Here is a 22,837-nt window from a genome sequence, read left to right as displayed (position 1 = left end):
TGCTTTTTTTTTTTTTACAGCCAGCGCCATCATAGGAATCATATTCATCAAAGAAAAATGGAAACCTAAAGACTTTCTGAGTAAGTTCGTGGATTTGTGCTCTGTTCTTAATTTTATGCTTGTGCTTTTTTTCATTATAAAACCAGCTCACCCCAATTTAGAGATCCTTTGTCTCCTGCTCCCCAGTGTGGTTCTGTATCCCACCCTCATCAGGCTCCTGAGAGCTGGGTTTTTTAATCAGTGGTTCCCAAACTTGGCTACACATCAGAACCATCTGTGCAACTTTTTAAAATGGGCTTTCCTTTATTCCATTCAATCAATATTTATTGAACATCGACTGCTGGGATTTTAGGAGGCCCAGTAAAAGGCACCCTCTTTCCCTAACTGAGTTTTAAAACAGTGAGAACTAAACAAGGAAGTCAAACACAGGAGATCAGAAGTTATGCTTTATTACTAATAAAAGCTAGATTAGAACATGCAGCCACATGAACTTGCTTACACTCTCCCCCAATGCGCTCCAGCCCACAGCTAGACCTTGGGCCAGTCTCCCAAGGAAATATTTGGGTTTACAGAATGGAACACTTATCCAGAATTACTGCCGTACATATCCTGGGGCAGAGAAGGGAGAAAAAAAGATCAGAGCCTGAGTGTTTAAATTATTTCGATAGATTAACTCCATTCGGTCGAGAAATGCAGACCAGTGGGGCAAGAGGCAGAAGTGTCGGTCCATTGGAGCTTCCTCCACATAGAAACCCAAGGAGTGGGGAAGAAGTTACCTACTGAGTGCCACCCTCTGTTGTAGGTGCTGGAGATATAGCAGTAGGACAGATGAGGATCCTACTCTCATGGAGATTACCGTCTAATGTATATGTGTGTGGGAGGGGAGAGCATACAGTAAACAAGTTAACTATATAACTAACTAAATAAAATAATTCTAGATCTTAGCGAGTGCTTCAGAGAAAGTAGAATGCTTTTTGTTGGGGCACTGGGGATGTGGGGATGCTTTTCCTAGACTGGTCAGGGTTGGACTCTCTGAAGAGGTGGGGCCCAGACCTAACTGATACTAAGGAGACTACCAATGCCAAGCTCTGTGGGCAGTGTTCCATGTAGAAGGAGCAGCAGGTGCAAAGGCCCTGAGGCAGGAATAAGCTTGGTGTGTCCGGTATCAGTAAGGCCAGTGCAGCTGGAGGGTGATGAGTAAAGGAGGAAGCAGGACATGAGAGCAAGGAGGCATGGAGGAACTGGATGATGCAGGGGCTTACAAGCCACACTAAGGAGTTAAGGAGTGACATGATGGTGGGTCCAGGCTCTATCCCCAGAGACTTTAAATCTGGGCTGGGGCCTGGGCATTTGCATTCTCATAAAGCTCCCCAGGGTGAAGTATATTAGTCTGCAACTTGCTTTGAAATGTATCCAGAAATAACCTGGCTTGATGAATGAGTGGAGGGATGAAGAAAATGGATCGTGATATGGGATAAAACAAGTATAATAAAATGTCAATTTAGAATCTAGGCGGTGGGACTATGGGTGCTTACTATTAAAGATTCTTTTTTATATAAATTTATTTTTATTTATTTATTTTTGGCTGTGTTGGGTCTTCGTTGCTGTGCGCGGGCTTTCTCTAGTTGCGGCGAGCGGGCTTCTTATTGCAGTGGCTTCTCTTGTTGTGGAGCACAGGCTCTAGGCACGCAGGCTTCAGTAGTTGCGGCATGCGGGCTCAGTAATTGTAGCTCGCAGGCTCTAGAGCGCAGGCTTAGTAGTTGTGGTGCACGGGCTTAGTTGCTCCACAGCGTGTGGGATCTTCCCAGACCAGGGCTCAAACCCGTGTCCCCTGCATTGGCAGGCGGATTCTTAACCACTGCATCACCAGGGAAGTCCTTGTGTCTGAAAGTTTTTAAACACAAAATGTCGGGGAGAAGAAGCTCCCAAGATGCTGCAGACACACAGCCACATTTGGGAACCACTGTTCTGAATCATTAGTGTAGAGTAACAGCAAGATTGGGCCAGGAGATGGAAAAAGAAAAGAATCTTACACTGAAAAAAGCAGAACTACTGCTCAGCAAACAAATGACACCACAAAGACCAAAAGACTCAGAATGATTTGTAGTAATTCTGCTGGGGTAGGGGCGGGGCTGGGCTGGTTCTGAGATCAGTGTAAAGGTTTATGTCCCTTCTAGGGTCATGCTAGGTGGTCCTGGAATGAGAGGCATGCCCTATGTGAATTAGAAAAAGAAGCCCTTCTGGGCATCTATAGTTCTGTGGGCAGATGCCTTGGTGAGCAGAGCATGGGCTAGATTTTAGCCCTCTTCACTGCCCTTGTGCAGTGAGCAACCTGCACAACTGTACCTGGCTGCCCTGCTTAGAGTTCTATTAAATTCAGCAAACATTCACCCAGTGCTAGACCTTTGCTGGACAACACAGGCATATTGATGAGTAAGACCTGTCCCTGCCTGTGGAGAACTTAAGACAGTAGACTTGCACAGAACTTACCATGTTGAGTTTAACCATGGTTCATTCATTCACTGAGCAATTGAACAACTGGTTTTTGAACACCTTTTGAGGCCTAGAATGAAAATAAAGGACATTTAATATGGTATCACATTTCCTGGAGATAGTGAAATGAAACAGGTAGAGTTAATTCTATCACAGAAAAATCCAGAAGCCTGTGGTCACAATATGTGCAGCTCAGAACTCACAGCCCTTTTCAGCTTGCCTGGGGCTGGGCTCACTCAACTTCAACCAGAGGCTTTTCACCAACCCCACAGGGTTCAACTGGAGTGTGACAGGACCCTGGGGAAGAGTCAGGAGACTCTTGTCCTTCACCCAGGAGCATGCCTCCTGGGCCACCAACAGTTTCTTTTTTTTTTTTTAAGAATTTTGGTAGGAACTTTATAAATTTATTTATTTATTTATTTTTGCTGTGTTGGGTCTTCGTTTCTGTGCGAGGGCTTTCTCTAGTTGCGGCGAGTGGGGGCCACTCTTCATCGCGGTGCGCGGGCCTCTCACTATCGCGGCCTCTGTTGTTGCGGAGAACAGGCTCCAGACGCGCAGGCTCAGTAGTTGTGGCTCATGGGCCCAGTTGCTCCGCGGCATGTGGGATCTTCCCAGACCAGGGCTCGAACCCGTGTCCCCTGCATTGGCAGGCAGATTCTCAACCACTGCGCCACCAGGGAAGCCCCACCAACAGTTTCTGACAGGTCTGTGGAGTAGAGTGTTGATAGTATTTAGATAGTTCCCTTGGGAGTAGGTTAAATAGCCAGTTGGGAGAGGCTGAGACAGTTTTTCAAAGGCATACGGTAGGCTCTGAAGGTTTGCTTTTGAGGTTTTTTTGTTTTTTGTTTTTATCTAGCCCATCTAGCTTTAGAATGTTCCTTGTAAAATGCATATTAAAACCAGAGTGCAATACCAGAACGGCTAAAATGAAGAAAAAAACGCAGTTTTGCTCATACGCTACTGGTGGGAGTGTAAATTGGTACAGCCACTTTTGAAAACCATTCGACAGTACCTACTAAACTGGACATCTACATCTCCCGTGACCCAGGAATTCCACTCCTAGTTTTGTACCCAATAGAGCTACATGCATATGTTTTCCAAATGACATGCACAAGAATGTTTGTAGCAACGTGATTTGTTATAACCCAAGACTGGAGACTACTTAAATGCCTATCAACAGTAGAAATGATAAATTGTATCCTATTCACACATGGACCACCGTACAGCAGTGAGAATGAAGAAACTACCACCACATGCCAGGATACAGATGAATCTCACAAATATAGTCTTGCATGAACCCAGACACAAGAAATCGTACTGTACGAATCCATTGATATAAAGTACAAACCCAGGCAAATGGTCAGTGCTGGTAGGAGTCAAAGTGTTGCCCTGGGGGTGGGGGCTAGTGATTGGAAGGGGACACGAGTGGGGATTTGGGGGTCCTACGAATGTTCCCTTTCTCGACCTGGGTGCTGGTTACATGGATGAGTTCACTTTGTAAGAATTCATCGAGCACTTTTTTGTATGCATGCTATCTTATTAAAAATTTTTTTAACACTAAATGTATCTTAAAAAAATGACATTCAGGGGACTTCCCTGGTGGCCCGGTGGTTAAGACACCACACTTCCTCTGCAGGGGGCACGGGTTAGATTGCTGGTGGGAGAACCAAGTTCCTGCATGCCTTGAGGCGCAGCCAAAAAAGTAGGAAAAAAAAAATGACATTCATGAAGATACTCTATTTTTTTTCAAGTAAAGAAAAACCCAAAATTCAAGCAATAGCACGTCCCGATATGTTACCCCAAAGACACATGCTGGCCTGGGGCGGGCGCTTGCAGTAAGCCCTGTGATGGCCTCCCCCTCACTGCAGGGCGCTACATCTTATCCTTCGTTGGCTGCGGTCTGGCCATCGTGGGCACCTACTTGCTGGTGACATTCGCACCCAACAGTCACGAGAAGATGACAGGCGAGAACATCATCAGACATCTTGTGAGCTGGCCTTTTCTCCTGTACATGGTAAGAGAAGCCTCCGGTCCTTCCACCTGAGATGGTGTGGGTGGGGTTGGAGTCCTAGAAACCAGAAACCCAAATTCCCAGCAAGACGGGGTTCATGGGAATCATGACGTATTTCACAGCGCCGAACACCACGCTCGCAGAGAGCATGTAGTTCCTGGGGAAGTGCTTTTTTTCACTTGTGTCCTGAGTAATGTCTAAAACTGCATGTATAGTATGATAACTTGATTTTTTTAGAGGTATTTGTAGGTCTGTACGTTACCTGTAAAAGATTGGATAGAAAAACAGAAACTCCATCAGTAGTTGTCTCTGGGAGATGGAATTATGATTGTGTTTTAATTTCACCTTCGTCTTTACATATTATCCAAAATTTCTACAGTGAGCATTTAACTGTTATGGTAAGAATAAAAGTTAAAATTTTCAACAGTTAAAGAATGTTATTTTTTTTTTTTTGCCCGCTATCACACAGCTGATAGAAGCTGATAGAAACACGGGAGACACTGCAGACTTTATCTCCTAAACCCCCAACCAGAACTAATCAAGGTTACAAATAGATTACAATTGACTAATTGTAATCTAAATTGATTACAAATAGACTAATCAAGGAAAACATCTAAGGTATTTGATAAAGCTACTGGTGTATTCCTGCTCCCCGCCCCCCCCCCCCCCCCCCCCCCCCCCCCCCGGCACAATGTTAAACACTTTTTAATGTATTATCTATCAACAAAAATAACCAGTAAACAAGGAGTTTTATCTGAGCCAAACTGAGGACTATAGCCTGGGAGACAGCCTCTCAGATAACTCCGAGGAACTGCTCTGGAGAAGCATGGTTTTCAGTACAGTTTTATATCTTCTCAGGTCAAAGAACATTAAACAAGTCAGGGATACATTCCTTTAAGGTATAAAACAACAACAACAAAAAACAGATCAGCATGTACACAGCAAGTCGGTTTGTCCTTGGTACCTGGGAAGGGAATCTTATCATCGCAGGGGTACTAGCATTGGCATCCCATGAAGGGAGGCATTTAATATTTATTTTTTATTTTTTAATATTTATTTTTAATGTGAACATTCTTTACTTCTGGTCAGTGTACCCTTTTCTTTAATAATTAAAGCAGGTGTACAATGTATGTTTGAAAGGCCACAAATACGCCGTTTTAGTTAACATAATTTTTTTTTTTAATTTCTCCATTTTAATCTTTTTTTTTTCATATTTATTTAATTACTTGGTTGCACCAGGTCTTAGTTGCGGCAGGCGGGCTCATTAGTTGTGGCATGCAAACTCTAAGTTGCGGCATGCACGTGGGATCTAGTTCCCTGACCAGGGATCGAACCCGGGTCCCCTGCATTGGGAGCTCAGAGTCTCATCCACTGCACCACCGGGGAAGTCCGTGTTAGCATAAAATCTGAGTTAAATCATGTATAAGCCAGAATGACTTCCCTAGACCTCAATGTGTGAAAATTTGTTTCATCACATCTCAGACTCCCTCAATAGTCCTATAACATAGGTGTTTTTCTCCGCATTTTATGGATGAGAAAACTGGATCTCAGGGTTAGCAAACTTGCTGAGAGTCCCATGAGAGCAGAGCTGGACCTGAAGCCTGCCTGCCTGTCTGGCCTCACGTGTCACCACAGCCTGCTAACGAAGGTGTTCGCTGTTTTGCCTTGACTCAAGCAACCTGGGCCTGCTGTAGAGGCCCAAACGTCCTTTTTCCTCCGATTGCCCGTGAGGCAGATGATAGATTCCCCCAAGGTTGGGGCTGTGTCATCTCCCTAGCGCCAACCAGCCCCAGCGTTGACCTGTAGGCATGGAGAAGTGTCTGCCGGGCAGAGCCAGAGACCCACCTCTTCAGGAAAAGCTTAACCCCAGAACACAGGCTTCTCTTTCAGAGAGTCCTGGGCTCGAGTCCATTACATACTGTGTAGCCGTAACCAAGGCACTTAGGCGCATGCTCTGCCTCCTTCTCTGTACGTTAACTGGCGGGGTCCCTGCACCCGGGGTGGCTGTCAGGTCCACCCAGTAAGTGACAGATGCTCAGTGACCAATTCAGTTTGGCTTCCTCCATCGTCACTGTGAGGCAGTGCTGCCAGCTGGAAAGATTTGGCCAAATCAAATTCAGTAAATATTTATTGAGTGTCTGCTATGTGCCAGACACTGTGAGTATAAAAACTAAACGAGACAGGCTGACAGAACTCGTGGTCCATCAGGAAACACCAACACATATACAGCCGTCTCGCGATAGAACGCCAAGTGCTCTCCCAGCGTGTGTTTAAGCATCATGAAGAATGGTGGGGAGATCGGCCACTCCCACCCCCCTGCCCAAATGTGCGCACATCAGTTGGGAATGTTGATGAGTAACTGTACATCTGCTCGATGGCGTATTTTGCGACAATTAAAGATAATTATGACAACTCCATAAAACATGAAAATTGTTTACGGTAACTAACAATGGCCCAGCACAAGACTGTGCTTTGACTGTGATGACAAGTAGATAAAATATGTATTCACTGTGACAAAGACAGGAAGAAACAGGAAAATGAACGCAGCTGTGTTTTATGGTCTCTAATTCTGAGGAATTTAACAATTTTTTTCTTTTTAAAATGCCCATTAATGTTTCTGCATTGGTTTTTGTGATAAATGAACTTCGCTAGGAGGTTGGGATAGGCAAACAGAGCTGAGCCATTGCTTTAGTTTTGCTGGGGGCTGGGGCTGGCTTCACTCCTTGGGAAAGTATTGCCAAATGTCTGGACCTTTAAGGAATAGAAAGGACAAGCTGTTGCTGCAAAGGCGGGGAACTTCTCAAACTGCAGAGTTTTCAAACTTGCTGTTGTCTAGTAAGATTCTACTGATGGAGTACCTTCTGAACACCAGGCACTGGGCCCCCATCTGCAGGCAGCGTAGCCTAGTGGGAAAGCACATGGGCCCTGGAGCCAGACTATCCGGGTTCAAATCCCAGCTCTGCCATTTGCTAGCTTGGGATTCTTCACAGAATTATTACGCTGATTTAGTGAGCTGAGTAAAGATAAAATGCTTAGAATAGAGCCTGGCAGATTTATGAGTTCATTAAGTATAAGCTGTGATTATGGCCCTCTAAGTTAAGAACTCTTATCCCTGTTTCACAAAGGAGGTAACTGAGGTTTAGAGAACTTAAGTGACCTGGCTAAGGTCACACAACTAGTTTAGAAGGAGATCCAAGCTCATAACTGGGCCTCCCTGACTCCAGAAGTCCTCTTTTTTCGACTCCACCAAGCTGCACGCAGTGGAGGCTTGGTTAGCAGGCAAGTGGTGTATCTACTTACGTACTTAACCGAAGAGCTCTTCTCCTCAACGAACAAGCAGCTCCCTCTTTGACCAACTCCCAGTTTTAGTGGGGGTTACCATGGAGCAGTGAGATGGGACACCAGCTCAGCCTGATGCATCTTGACCATCCAAGGCAGGGTGGACCTGAGGCCAGCACAGCACCCTCAGAGCCTCACCACGAGGTGAACTGCTCCTCAGAATTGGGAGTAGAGAGATTCAGCGTTCCCTGCTTTCCTGCAGGATATGTATCAGTGGTTTGGGAAATACTGGATGTTTCAATTCCCTTTCAACTCTGAGGGCCTGTGACTGATGCAATCAGCAGCATAAACTCCAGCCCAGCCCTCCAGGGTCTCCTGGTCTTGCCTGTGGCCCCCGCTGACCTCCCCCCCTTGCTGCTCTCTGTAGCTCGTGGAGATCATTCTCTTCTGCTTGCTGCTGTACTTCTACAAGGAGAGGAACGCCAACAACATTGTCGTGATTCTCCTCTTGGTGGCGTTACTTGGTAAGTGAGGGTCCTGGGGATTGAGTGGGGATTGCCACCACTAAGGAGCACCAAAAGGAAATGTGGGTTTTGTTTACTGAGCTGTGGCATGTGGACCCAGGAGCTGCTGGAGGCCGGCTCAGGCTGGTCCTTCTGCATCGGCGGCTGCAGGAGCTGGGTCCCTGCTAACCGGACGCAGGCCTTGTCAGTTCCATCGTGCTGCTGACGGCTTTCGGTGTTCTTGCTCAAATACCGCGTCTCCTAAGTGCCAGGAGCGGTGCTGCAAACAGGCTAGAGCAGTGGGCCAGACAGACACCCGTCCCCTCAGGGTGCCACCCATTCGAGAGGGAGGAAATGACAGTAAACGAGTTGACAAATACATAGATAGTATAAGTTTGGGCAGCGACAATTACAATGACGAAGAAGAAAGCAGAGTAAGGGTAGGGGTGGGGGGTTAAGAGGTTATTTCAGAGAAGTCAGGGGTGGAACAGGTTCCAACAAGTGAGTCCCTAAGGGTCCGTGTAAGACCTATCAGAGGTTAAGACTTAATTCTGGATTCAAAGGCAAGAATTGATTTCGAATTTGCTCTCTTTTTTTTTTCCTTTTAAAGGCATGGGTGCAATGGGGGAAATGGCTCCTAAATCAGATTGGGGCAAGGCTCTAGCCCCACATAGAGTTAGATTTACTACGTAGAGCTGTGAGAAGCACCCCTTCTTCCTGGAGAGGGAGAGGTGGGTGCGGCCCTGCCGCTACCTCCTAGTGACTGTCCCTGTGTCAGCCACGCTGTCCTCTAAAAATGGGCCTAAGAGAACACCCAGATCTCAGGGGGGAGAGGCGATTAAATGAGATAAGCACCGGTCCCCAGTGTGTGTTGTTTCCTTCTGTCCTTCCGACAGCAAGCCCCCATTCCAGCGACAGGCCATAAAACACACAGATATGTCATCGTAGGACAGGGTTCCATTTTTTTTTTTTAACAGCTTTACTGAGATATAGTTTACATACTGTAAAGCTCACCTGTTTAAAGTATACAATTCAGTGATTTTTAATGTATTCATAGAGGATGCAACCATCATCATAATCGAATTTCAGAACATTTTTGTCACCCCAAAAAGAAACCCTGTGCCCACTAGCAGTCACTCCCCATTTTTCCATCCTCCCAGGCCCTGGCCAGTCACTAATCTACTTTCTGTCTCTATGGATTTGCCTTTCTGGACATATTACATAAATGGAATCGTATACCATGTGGCTGTTTGTCCCTGGCCTCTTTCACTGAGCATCATGTTGTAGAGGTTCATTCCTGTTGCAGCATGACTCAGTGGTCCATTCCTTGATGATTTTGTTTGCAAAGTGGATTGGAAGATCACGGTCCCAAAACGTTCTCTCCTGGTGAGTTGAAAGGTTAGAAGGTTCTGAGGCACGTTGGCCAATTCCTTTCTGCCCCCTCCTCACCAACAAGGACAGCCTGGAGAAAGTGCTTGTCTTAACTGCCTGCCAGTGTTTGAAAACTGTAGTCTAAGTAGCTGAGGGACCCAGAAGCCGCTGTGTCTGCTGGGCTGTTGTCAGGAGAAGGCAAAATGAGCAGACGCTGAGAAAAATAGGAAAGCAAAACATTTCAGCCAGAACAAGGAACTTCATTTGTACCATACTTGGGAGTTCCTTTTAATTCCTGCTCTGGCAGGGGGATCCAACAGTTTAGAGTTAGAAGTCGTTTCTGCAGCACTGGGTAAAGCAGTGGTCTCCATAGTGAGGTGGGTGTATGGGAAGAAAAAATATTAGAACTGGTATTTATTTTTTATCTCCACCTTATAAGTATATTTCCTACACATGTTTTATGATATCTATACCATATAAGCACAGTGTTACATGACTATAATTTTAAAATAAATAAATGTATATATATTTGAAAAGTATATACATATGCATAGGGGTATACATTCCAAAACATGTGGAGACCTCTGGTCTAAAGAAATGTTTTTAAAAATACCAGTGAGTAAGCATTTTAAAAGACCAAAAAAACAACACAAAAAACTCCTGAGCTCTGTACACACCACATTTTTCTTGTGATTGCCGTGAGAATGATACTCCAAAGAAGTTCATTTATACATTCGATTGTTTTGACCTTGCATTGTGTTCCAGACACAGTGCTGCCACTCTGGAGTTCAGAGTGAACTCACTACCCTTTCTTGGTAGAGTTTAGAAGGGCGTTTGGAAGTACCCTTCGGGGTTTTGCTTTCCTCTCTGCTTTTATGGGAGGGTACAAAAGAACCAGTGCCAACAGGATCTTCTCACTGTGTAAATCACTGGCTGGGCTCTGCCCGTGTTCCCTGCATCTTGGTCACTTTGTCCTTTGAGTTTATAAACTGTCCCCCCCCCATGTCTCTGAGGCTCCCACACATCCTTGTTAACCTTCTGCAGGCTCAATGACCGTGGTGACAGTGAAGGCTGTGGCCGGGATGCTCGTCTTGTCCATACAGGGGAACCTGCAGCTCGACTACCCCATCTTCTACGTCATGTTCGTGTGCATGGTGGCAACTGCTATCTATCAAGCCGCGTGAGTTGCAGATTCTTTTCCTGCTGGGCCTCCCCACAAAGGTCTCTTCCAGCTTCTGGGCCTGATTACAATTGTTTTTGAAGCTGTAGGGCAGGTAGAACATTCAAATGTTCTGTCGCCAGGGTTTGGCATCCACTGTGGAGAGAGAGGGGTCTCTAATTTGCTGAGTTATCACATGGAGGGGTGCCGTGCCGCTTGAAAAGCCTGGAGTGGATGTATTTCTCCCTCTGCCTCAAAATGTGAGAACCACGCAATCAGAGGCAGCCTCGATTCCCATCTGGACCAAGGCAGGTGCCCACTTCCGGGGCCTCAGAAGAAGCTGTGCCGTCCCCGTGAGGCACCTATTTGTCTGCCCGGTGGAAGACAGAAAGTTGTCTCCAACTTTCTCGTCCTCAAGAAATCTTTCCAAGTAGAAGAGCAAGGCGATGGTTTCTGCCTCAGAAGCAGCAGTTCTGAGGGTAGGCCTGGGCCTTGCTCACGTCAGAGATCCGGTGCCCAGCAGGGGGCCTGGGTGAGCATGTGACAAACCTGCGTGGGGACGGAGGGTGGACAGTGCCGGTTTCAGTGTGGTGCCTGGGGCCGGTTCACCCCGGACAGGTCAGGCCCTGGACTCCAGCCACTGGGGCTCACCATCCACCAGCGGTGCCTGCGGGGAACATAGCGGTGACCGCTGCCACCCGGGTGCCCAGTGTAAGCTGTGCTCTCACTGCCTTCACAGGAACTTGAATTCATTTGGTCCCCACGACAATGATATCATCCTCACTTTGCACGTAAGGAACTGCTGCGAGAGGCCAGGAACTGGCGGAGCTGAGACTGGAACCCCGGCGTCTGTCTCCCTCCCCATCCCGCGCCCCTCACCCCTCTGCCCTAGGCCTGCTCCTCAGCTCCTCTGAGACACAGATTCCCCGTCTGCAGTGACAATAACAACAGCCCCTACCTAACAGAATCGCAGCAGGCTCTAGTAGGATACAGGATAGCATCCAGTAAATAGTAGCTTCTTTTATGATTTTTGTTACTATTATTATGTCTATTATGACTATGCTTAGTCCTCCTACAATGATTCTGGTCATCACCCCTGAGCCCCTGCCCAATGCAAGGCTCTGTGCTGTGCCCTCCAGGGCTTACAAAGATGATCAGGTGCCCCGCCCTCCTCGGGAAGCTTCTCACTCACACAGCACACATTCATCGAGGCCTGCTGTGTACCGGCCCGTGCTGGGCCTTCCACGCACAGAGACGTGAGCGATAGTACTGAACTCAAGGTGCTCACAGCCCTGGTCCGAGGACAGCCGGGTAAACCGACCATTACAGTTGGGTGGGAAGTGTGTTATGGTGTAAGGAACTTTGCAACAATAACCAAAATGCTATGCAGAGAATGGACAAAGAATATATTCCTAAATGATGGAGTGTTTATCCTAGGTGGAGAGATTAGGAGTGACTCTAATTTTCTCTCTCTTTTTCCTATATTTATTGCAGTGAAAGTTGAATTAAGAAGAAAATTTGTTTAAAAGAATAATTACAACACGAGGCAGGACGTGATAAGCGCTACAGGAGTTTCTTGGAGTGTTAAGGGACCAGGAATGGCTTTTTAGTGGGTAGGGGATGCAGGGGACACAGAGGTGAGGAGAAGGGCATTGCGGTGATAAGAACTGTGTGGTCAGAGGTGTGGGACGGGGAGAGGGAGGGGCCTCAGGCTGTGTGTCCAGAGGAAGAATAGGAGCAAAGCGTGGACCCCAGCCCAGGAGACACACAAGGCTGGCATCTTTATAATCCCAAGGAATATTCCTTCATGCCTCATCTTCGTATTTTCAGACCAAGCCTACGGTCATCGGCTTTCACCTCGGCCTTCCGACATCCCCACAGCCCACTGACCAGAGTGCTTTTGTGTTGAAGGTTTTTAGGTCAAGCCTCACAGATGTATGACTCCTCTCTGATTGCCAGTGTGGGCTACATTCTCTCCACTACCGTGGCTATCACAGCAGGTAAGGGTGTGGTCGCAAGATTTCTGTCTTCTACCTTGACAGCAGGGACATTCCCCCAGTGTGGAGGGAAGGGGCGCCGCCTCTGTCAGAAGGCCAATTCTGCTGACTTGTTCTGCCCGTCACAGTTGTAGATGGTTTTGTGGGGAGAGTGCAGGATTTAGAGCCAGAGAGGCCTAGGTTTGCACCCCAGCACAGACATGGAGCTGTGTAGCTCTGGGAAAATCACTTCACCTCTCTGAGCCTCAGTTCCACATTCATAACATGGGAGTAATAATACTTTCCTCCTAGAATTGAAATATGTATAGTCCAAATGTCCCCTACTTTGTACTGCTTGTGTTAGGTTTCTTTAACAGTTTCTACCATCATCTGCTAACTCCACAGCCTCCACTGGCCAAGTGACCATACACTTCTTCTGTATAATTTTTAGAGATCATGAGTATATACATAACACGTGCTCAGTAAGTGATCATCATCATTATTACATTCCCCTTTTCTTTTACTCCACCCCTATATTTTTTTTCTTTTTCTTTCTGAGGTGGCTTCAGAGGCTGCAAGCATATCTCTGTGTGTGTGTGTGTGTGTGTGTGTGTGTCCGTTTTTTTGTTTGTTTATTTTTAAATGGCAATGGTGACTAAGATTTTCAGAGTAAAAAGACCAGTAAGAACCAGTGTGCCTCCCACTGGAGGTGGCCCAGGCCCAGCTGGAAAGCCGTATATTTCGCACTGCATCTTGGACAAGTGGTGCCCAAACTGGTGTTCACAGAGGTTAGAACAAGAAGGCACACAGCCTGCCAGGGCCTGTGCCGTGAGCGGGACCAGGGATTGAGTGGGGCTTGACCCAGAGCAGCCAGAAAGCTAACCTCATGCAGAGATTTAAGTCATGGTCAACAGCTTCGGTCCAGGCAAGACTGAAAGGAATAGAAACACCGTGGTTGAGTCCGCAGTCAGGCAGGGAATCAGGAGCTCCAGGCAGGGTCGGGGTGGTGGGGTGTGAAGTGGGTCCAGACAAACGCTGGCTGCAGGGTGAGGGTGGCAGGCCTGTGGCACTGCCACACTGCAGGGTGTGACATCTGCCAGTCTCATGAGGTTAGAAAGCTCCGGCGGCTTAACCACAAAGCCTTGGTTTTCCATCTTAAGAAAGATGGGGGGAAAATGTGGTACATATATACAGTGGAATATTACTCAGCCATAAAAAAGAACGAAATAATGCCATTTGCAGCAACGTGAATGGACCTAGAGATTGTCATACTGAGTGAAGTTAAGTCGGTGAAAGACAAATATCATATGATATCACTTATATGTGGAATCTAAATAAAAGGTACAAATGAACTTCTCTACAAAATGGAAATAGAGTTACATATGTAGAAAACAAACTTATGGTTACAAGGGGGTAAAGGGGAGGGGAGGAATAAATTGGGAGATTGGGATTGGCATATGCACACTACTATATATAAAATAGGTAACTAATAAGGACCTACTGTATAGCACAGGGAACTCTACTCAATACTCTAACGGCCTATATGGGAAAAGAATCTAAAAAAGAGTGGATACATGTATATGTATAACTGATTCACTTTGCTGTACACCTGAAACTAACACAACATTGTAAATCAACTATACTCCTATAAAAACTTAACAAAAAAGAAAAAGAAAGAAGAGGGAGAGGGGTGTGTAAAAACTGGTAAGTCTCTAGTGTAGCTCATAGTGTCGTTTCACTGGGGGAAGCTGGGCAAAGGGTACATGGGAATTCCGTACTATTTCTGTGCATCTAATATTATCTCAAAATAAAAAGTTAAGAAAAAAAAGATGGAGGTAAGAGGGGCCTAGGTGGGGGAGAAAGAGAAGACAGTCTATTCCCCCCAAATGGCTTTTATTCCATTCTGCTAATTTCTTACTAGGTGCAGTCATAGTATTTTGGACCCCTTTGGTATTCTGTAGGGAAGGGAGCTTCGCCAGATCCTAAACAGACTGGCAGGTGGGTGATCTGAAAACAGCTCACCCGCATTTTCTATTCTTTGCTTCTTAGGCGCCATCTTCTACCTGGACTTCCTCGGGGAGGACGTGCTGCACGTCTGCGTGTTTGCACTGGGGTGAGTCCCATCCTGCTCCCTGGCCCCGAATTCCAGGCAGGCTGCCCCTCTCTCCCCACCCCTGCTCCAGCCTCTCAGGCAGTCCCTTAGAGCCAGAGGAGCAGCTGGCAGTGGGAGCTTTGTCCCCAGAGGTGAGCGTTTCATTCCCCAAAGGGCTTTACTTTTCCTTTCTTCTCTTTTGGGCTTTAATCGCCTTGTCATTTCGAACACATCACAATTTGACCCATGAAAGACTCTCAACCTCACCTCAAATCAAAGAAATGTATACTGAAGCTAAACAAGATGCCATCATTTTGCAAAAACTAACAGGAGGGGTAATGTCCCATGTTGGCAAAAGGATAGGAGCCCAGCTCTCTGCCACAGTGTGAGAAGTTCTTTAATGTGGGAGGATAATTTGGCAATAACAGTGAAATTTTTAAATGAGCATGCTTCTTGATGCAGCTTTCCATTTCTAATCATTTATCTTGGAGAAGTAAATGATGGACGTAAGGACACATGTATGAGGGTGTTTATTATTTTAAAAATTAATTGTATAAGAAAATAATTGGAAACAACCTAAATGCCCATCAGTAAAATACAGGTTAAATAAATTACACTATCTTCATATAATTAAGTGCCATACTGCCATTTTGAAAAATTGAAGTCAGTCTATTCGTACTGACGTAGAACCATGTCTAGGATACACTGAATGAAAAAAGTTACATTTTTAAAAATGTATAGTATACCCTATGAGCCAGCAATTCCACATCTAGATATAGACCCAAAAGAAATTAGTTATATATATTGACAAAATGACTTGTACATGAATATTTATAGTAGCTTTATTCATAATATGCCCAAACTGGATACAACAGGAGAGTGGAAAACAAGTTCTAATATATTCAGACAATGGGTCAGATAATGTGTTCAACACAACAATAAAAAAATAATGAACTACTAATACACACAATGAAGTGGATGAATCTTAAAAACATTTATCAGGTGAAAGAAATCAAACATAGAAGAGTACATGCTGTATGGTTTAACTCACAAGAAGTTGAAGAACAGGCCAATCGATTCTGTGGACGTCAGAACAGTGGTTTCCTCTGAGGAAGGGTCTGCATGAATGGGGAAGGGGCACAGGAAACTTTCTGGGGGTAAGGGATGGAAATGACTTCTCTATTGACCTGGGTGGTGATCCCATGAGTGTGTGCACAGGTAAGATTCATCGAGCTCCACATTTAGGGATTGTGCATTTTATTGCCTGTAAATTATACCTCAGTTTTTAGAAAGTGTGCTTGTTTATCTAAGCTCTGGAGAAAAGAAAAAAACAAAAAAAGACTCCGGAAGAATATACACCTATGGTGGGGGCGAGTACAGGGACTTTCTAATTTTTACTTTCTCTGCTCCTGTATTGATTGAATTTAGGCCATAAAGAACTTTTTAATTAAACAAACAAAAAAAATCTTTAAAGGCAGGGTTCTGAGATGCAGGGTAAGTGGAGGTGAGGGTTTGGCCGAGGATGGCCTGATTTGTTCTGATTGAGGCCTGTGTGGGCTGCACGGGCTGTTATTATTCATCTCGCATCGGCTTCCTGCTGATCCCAGGCCCGGCCGCCTCTCAGGGCCGCTCAGCAGTGAGCCCACCTCCGCAGCCTGCCACCCTGTTTTCCCCTTTTTCCCATTACCCACGTTTGAAAGCATCCCTCCCAACCTCACTCTGGCCTTGTTTCTCTTCTTCGTCTGTGTTCGCCAGGTGCCTCATCGCATTCTTGGGCGTCTTCTTAATCACGCGTAACAGGAAGAAGGCCATTCCCTTTGAGCCCTACATTTCCATGGATGCCATGCCAGGTAACATTCAAATCCAGCTGGCCAGCCCATCCACATAGAATGACTGCTACTTCCTGTTTAAAAAGAGACAACCAGCCTCTGGGTTTGGTGCAGGGAAGGTGTGCTGTGCTATTATGATGTGACTGTCTCTCTTTTTTTTTGTTTCTGTTTTTTGTGTTTTTTTTGGTTTTTTGTTTGATCTCAGTTTGCAAAAGAGGAGGCAATGGCTGAGGCACCTTGATTGGTTTTGGGCACATCTTGCCAGTTCTCATGTCAATTTGGGGATCTTTTAAAGACAATCCTGATTCACACTGGTTATAATTATGATCTGCAGCACCAGGCTTCCTGCCTGCAAAAGGAAAAATCCAGTTCATCTCAGTGGAATGGAATGATCAGAGAGGGGAAGGAAAATAGGATGAATGAAATTCAAATACTATAACCTCACTCCTTAGATTCCACAAGGGAGTGGATTGTTCTGGAGAGCCTAGTTCCCCAAGGAGCTCAGGGTTCACACTGAGAAGCACAAGTTCAAATGGCAGGAACATAAGTGTGTGAATCAGCTGAGTACTGCACAAAAGGGAGTGATGGGGCTTGCAGAGAACTGGAGAGCACTTTCCAGCCTCAAGGGATTCAGATGAGAAAGTTAAGATGTTGGGCAGCCCCATCTAGATTTGCTGACCTAAATTCTATAGGATACTAGCGGCCACTAGCTTTCACTCTTTAACTCAAATTTAATTTTTATTTTAGATATATAAGATGGAACTCTCTCCAAAGCATAATCTCCCACCCTCCATTAAGACAGTCTTGTGAACAAAAGACAATCGCAGTGATGGAGTAGAGTACTACTTAAAGTACTCAGGAGGCAGGCGAGTTCTCAGGGCTGACCGAGGTGCCCATGATTTAAATGGCCCCAGGGTTTATGTGTCTACTTTTTATATTATTTCCTCATCTCTTGCTATTAAGCTGTTGTCTGTCATTCTTGCTGTTACCAGCCTGCCTGTGTATAGCAGCTCCGTGTCAATCTTCTCATTTGACCCAAGTTGTTTGAATCATGTATAAAATTAAAATAAATAAGCTCTGAGTTGGGGCCTTAAGGTTTCTCCTACGAGTTAAGTGCATGAGCTTTAGTGCATGGACTTTTGAAACATCTAATCTGGCTGCTCAGATGCCTTTTTTGCTTACTTCCTTGTTTCTCGGCTGTGTTCCGGATAGATGAGGGCGCTGGATAGCTGAATTCCAGATAGGTGAGGTGTCAACTCTGTGCAAGTATGTGTATGTACATGTGTGTTTGTGTGTTTATAAACCGTGTATGTGTATACATCTATATAAGTATTTGCATTTGCGTATATACAGATGTGTTTTCTGGTAGAAGATAGAAGGTAACCTAAGGTAATCTTAGGTATCCGCGTTCTGTGATCTGTTTGTGGACGTGGCTCTCGCTTCCTCTTTGTGCCTTGTGACCGGTGGGAAGTTGGATGTTGGAGAAAGGAGACCTACCCTCGTGCCATGGCACGACAGGACTTCTGAGTAGGCCTGGCTTCTGTACTTTGAAGCTGAGCATGGGCTTGGAGTTCAGATGACCTGGATTCAAATCCCAGCTCTCAACCACCTACCTGCTGAGTGACCTTGGGCGTGTGCCTGGACCTCCCAAGGCCTCTGACCCTCACTTGTAAATTGGGATTCCTTTTCCCAGGGTAGTGGGATAATATGTTAAAGGCCCCTTGCACAATGTCTGGGACCTGGTAGATGCCTGGTTGAATTTGGTTTCACTTCGTTTTTACTTGAAAAAAGACTGAAAATTTCGAACACTTGTTTGACCTGATGCCAGGTCAAACAAGAAGAAGAAAACTCTTAGACAGAGACGCTTTTCCAGCTGTTTGGTTTCCCTGGTCAGCATCAGGACCTTCCTGGCTTTGGGTCTAACCAGATTGATATCTTCACAACCGACTAGTAGCCACGGTTCAAGAGGCATTCAAGTTCCGAAAATTAGCTACACGTCACAATTAGGAGAGGCTTGAAATAATTCTAGCACCTGGAAGACTTCTAGAAAATGAGAAGGAGAAAAACAGTCCCTGACAGCGAGGAGCTGGGCTGGCTCTCACAGCTGGGCCCTGGTGTTCCTGGCTGAACATAGACCATTTCACAGAACATCAACAGCAGACAAGGTCATTCTGGGACTGTGATGGATCAAGACACAAACAGGACCATGCCACTGTCATGTCCAAACACAGACAAACATGAACATGGTCCAAACCATAAAAAGACCAACCATCCCCCTCCCACGAGTGGCTGCTGCTTCTTTACCAATCACAGCCTTAGTCTCCATCTAGTCTTCTTTCCTTCTAGATAACAATCATTAAGATCCCCAGTTATAGAATTATCCCCACTTCCTGTCAGCATCTCATCCAAAGCAAAGCCCTGCTTCCTTAAACCCTCCTGAAATCACCTAACACAACCCAAATTCTGTAGTAAGTCCTTTCTAATACCCTCTTACTGAAACAGCTCCCCATGATGTACATCTCCTTCACTGAAATGAGTCAAGAAACCCAAATTTGTTAGACTATAGGTATATTCCTGGTGGGTTTTGGCTGGGGAACGTTGACAAAGCTAAACTATGCCTGGTAAGCCAACTGTTCTCCCTGAGGAATAGGCATCCCCTCATCTCCTCCCAATTCCCTCCCCAAAATCTAAACCACAGACTCTTAAACTGTACCCTTCAAATTCCCGTCAGCCAAGGCTTGTGTAATGTGGAAGCAAAGGCCCTTCCACAGATGGGGTCTTCCCAGGCCATTTGCAGAGTAGATAAGAGCATGGGCCTTGGTGTCAAATCCCAGCTCTGTCTCTCATTAGCTGTGTGTCCTTGAGCAAGTTACTTTACCTCTCTGAATCTCTGTGTTCTTGTCTGGAAAAGGAGGATAGTAGCATATTTCTGTCATAGGATTTGGGGGGATTAAGGTCTATAGGGAGCCCACACAGCATTCTGGTTAAGAGTGTGGGCTTCAGAATTTAAACCATCTGAGTCTGCACCCTAGAGCTGCCACTTGCTAGCTTGGCGACCTCAGGCAAGTCCCTTAACTTCCAACTGCCTCATTTTCCTAATCAACAGTTGTGCGAATCAAATGAGATAAAACTTTATAACTATTTAGAACAGTGTCTGCCACCAACTAAATGCTCAGTCCTCATCAGCCATTATCATTATTGCTGTTGTTGTTACTATTACTATTTAAAGCACTTAGCCCAGTGCGTCAGGCATAGGAAGCAGTCAGATGTCAGCTGTTATTATCATCATGGTTTCATGGAAGATAATTTGCATTCAATTTTTTTATTACTCAACCAGGGGGCAAGAGAATTTGAAGGGTCTTAATTCCCTACCAGGAAAAGAACTGGCCTCCGAGGAGGCCAGGTCCTACTTGGCTAGGGGAATTGTAGAATACATTTAAAGGAATTAATAACTAAAGTCTTTGCCCTCAAATGTAAGTAGAAATCCGACATCAATGTGCCCAGAGGTAATAAGCAAAATCGCACCTTACTCTATATGTGGATCAGGGATGTTAATGTCAAAACTCTCCCTCTGAGCATCATAATACATGTGTCACCATCATGTATCCATGGCACAAAAGTTATCGTCTTCTCTCAACAGTATAATGAAGTTTTCTGGATCCTGATTTAATTCAGCGAAAAGTGTTGGCATCTACCACGTTCAAAACACAGTGCTGGTTCCACTTGCCCTGTGGCCCGGACATTCCCACCTCATTCTAAGCCAATGGTTTCTTTTGACAGTGGCTGGTCTGTGTGCATATTTCCTGAAGATTCATCCTTTGTTGCTTAGCAACTATAATATTTCTAGTGTATATTTATGGGCGCTCTTTTTTTGTTCAATCCAAACCATTCAGGAAGTTGACAGTGCACATGCTTAGCTCCTGAGCACTGTGATTAGTCTGTGGTGGGATAGAGGAGGATGAGATGCAGCCTCCTTTGGCCCCACTGCATAATGATTTGGGGGAAATGGATTTCATTTCAGGTATGCAGAACATGCATGACAAAGGGATGACCGTCCAGCCTGACCTCAAAGCTTCTTTTTCCTACGGGGCCCTGGAAAACAATGACAACATTTCTGAGATCTACGCTCCCGCCACACTGCCCATCATGCAGGAAGAACATGGCTCTAGAAGCGCCTCTGGGGTTCCCTATCGCGTCCTGGAACACACCAAGAAGGAGTGAGCGCACCTTGAAGGAGACTCACCTTCTCTCCATTTACAGCTGCTCAAGCCATGCTGATAGCGGTTCAACCCTTAATTCTAAAACTTTCCTTTCAAGTCGTATTTTTTTAATCCAAGAACTCTGTGGACGGGGATCTTGAAAAGCCTTTGTCTGTGGCAAAGGGTAGATTATCTTGGTCCTGGAAATTTCAGATGATGAGGGTGGGGCTGGGGTGGGGGGCTGAAAGCAGTATTCTAGGCGGGCAGTACAGAGTTCAGCCTCTGCCTGGTTTAGCCCAACGAGATTTGGAAAGCGGTTGTCATCCTTGAGGATGGTAACTGGGTTTCCCCAGTCAGTGACCAAAGGTGGCCACATTCTTTAGAGCTAAAGCAAGGCAGAGATTCTGCCCTTACTTTCCAAATCCATTGAAAGGCTGGAAACCTCCAAATCTAGTCTTCCCTCACCTTATGTGCAGGCCTGATCTCTACCCACCTCCCTCTTGATTCTGTACTTGAGATAACCTTTGTGTCGCCTTCACATGGCATGGTGAACCAGCCCTGGGTGTAACATCCTGCCACTCGCCTGTAAGAAATGCACATCTGCTTTCTGGTGGTCTGTGCCTCCCCAGTGAAAGTGTGCTTGATGCGTTTGTACTGGATCCACTCTGAAAACTAATTTGGTTTTGGTTCTGTGAACTACTTGGTTGCTTTCTTTCCCCTCAAAGGAACTGAGAAATTAAGAGAAGGGGAAGAATAAGAAAGACAGGAGCAGGGGTGATGAGCCTTCAGCCCATAAAGGGAGAAAAATCCCTTTTCCTTTTGCAAGAGGTGATTGCATCACCTGTAAAAGGACGGACAGACAGTCTGACTGTTGTACGTGTATTTTCCTGCACACCAGTGTCCTCTGGGAAAACCAGGGGTGCTCATTTCAGAGACAGCCTCACTCACCTCTCCTCTCTCCTCTCCTTTATAGATTGACGAACCAAGCTTGAGTCATTGGTTCACTTCCTTGGGGTCGATAGACTCTTTGGGTCCTCATCCCCGTGCACATACATCTGGGAGAAGTAGGCATTCTCAAAAATGGGGCTGCTGCTGGCTGGCTGGCTGGCTGCGTACACGATTGTCTTCCCCTAGACTGACTGTATGCTTTTGAGAATGGCAGGTAAAGGTCTGCAAACTTTAATGAAAATAAGGATCCTCTAGGGAGTTTATTTAAAATACAGATTCCTACACCCCAACCACAGGTACTCTGATTAAGTGGGACTGGGACCGGGCCCAAGAGTCTGCATTCTTAACTGGCAGCACAGGTGATTCTGAGGCAGGTAATCCAAGTATCACACACCTTGAAAGCCTAATAACTGAGAGAGACAGTCTGCTGAAACCCTGACACACCCCTGCTGGAAAGTTGGAATTACCATTCCTTGCTTCCTCTTGGGGGTTCATTTGGCAGGCCAAATAATCCGCATAGGATCCATGGCATTTCTGCATCCAGCGATTACTTCTTAGAACTACACTTCCTGCTTCCCTAGGCAGCCTTGAACGAACCGGCAAGATAACAGTGTTAATAGACCAGTGTTGATAGATCATTAACCTTTATGGATTGTGCTTAATGCTCATTTAGTACCTTGACTTCAAAGCTGATGTCTGTTGCCTGTGATAACCACTTCTGTATTGTGTCTTAACCACTTCTGTATTGTGTCTTACATGCCTAAGAAGGCAACAGACAATGACTTTTCTTTTCCTTTAGAATAGGTATCAAAACAATATTTATGAGGCACTTACTATGTGTTAAGCATTTGGACAGTGAGGGCTACAAATAATAAGACCTGGTTTCTGCCCTCCAAGCCAGCCGTGAGAGACACAAATACCTGGTCAACTATGGCAGGGCAGGCCGAGTGCAATAGCCGACCACAGAATATGACAGT

General features: G+C 45.7%; 1 protein-coding gene across 1 annotated transcript in view; it reads left to right on the top strand.

The window, feature by feature from the left end:
* The window catches only part of NIPAL3 (NIPA like domain containing 3), a 45,943-nt gene extending 24,335 nt beyond the window's left edge, over positions 1-21,608 (top strand). The window contains exons 4-11 of the mRNA XM_061184730.1: positions 21-80; positions 4,362-4,507; positions 8,211-8,307; positions 10,702-10,837; positions 12,728-12,816; positions 14,842-14,905; positions 16,640-16,734; positions 20,735-21,608. Coding sequence (XP_061040713.1) covers positions 21-80; positions 4,362-4,507; positions 8,211-8,307; positions 10,702-10,837; positions 12,728-12,816; positions 14,842-14,905; positions 16,640-16,734; positions 20,735-20,934 — 887 coding nt within the window. The 3' untranslated portion in view covers positions 20,935-21,608. The remainder of the gene's footprint in view (positions 1-20; positions 81-4,361; positions 4,508-8,210; positions 8,308-10,701; positions 10,838-12,727; positions 12,817-14,841; positions 14,906-16,639; positions 16,735-20,734) is intronic.
* Positions 21,609-22,837: the final 1,229 nt, after the last annotated feature.

The sequence above is a fragment of the Eubalaena glacialis genome, chromosome 3 (genome assembly GCF_028564815.1).
Source record: "Eubalaena glacialis isolate mEubGla1 chromosome 3, mEubGla1.1.hap2.+ XY, whole genome shotgun sequence".
Classification (NCBI taxonomy): Eukaryota; Metazoa; Chordata; class Mammalia; order Artiodactyla; family Balaenidae; genus Eubalaena; species Eubalaena glacialis.
Note: the sequence above shows the minus strand (reverse complement) of the source record. Positions and strands in the feature narration are given on the sequence as shown.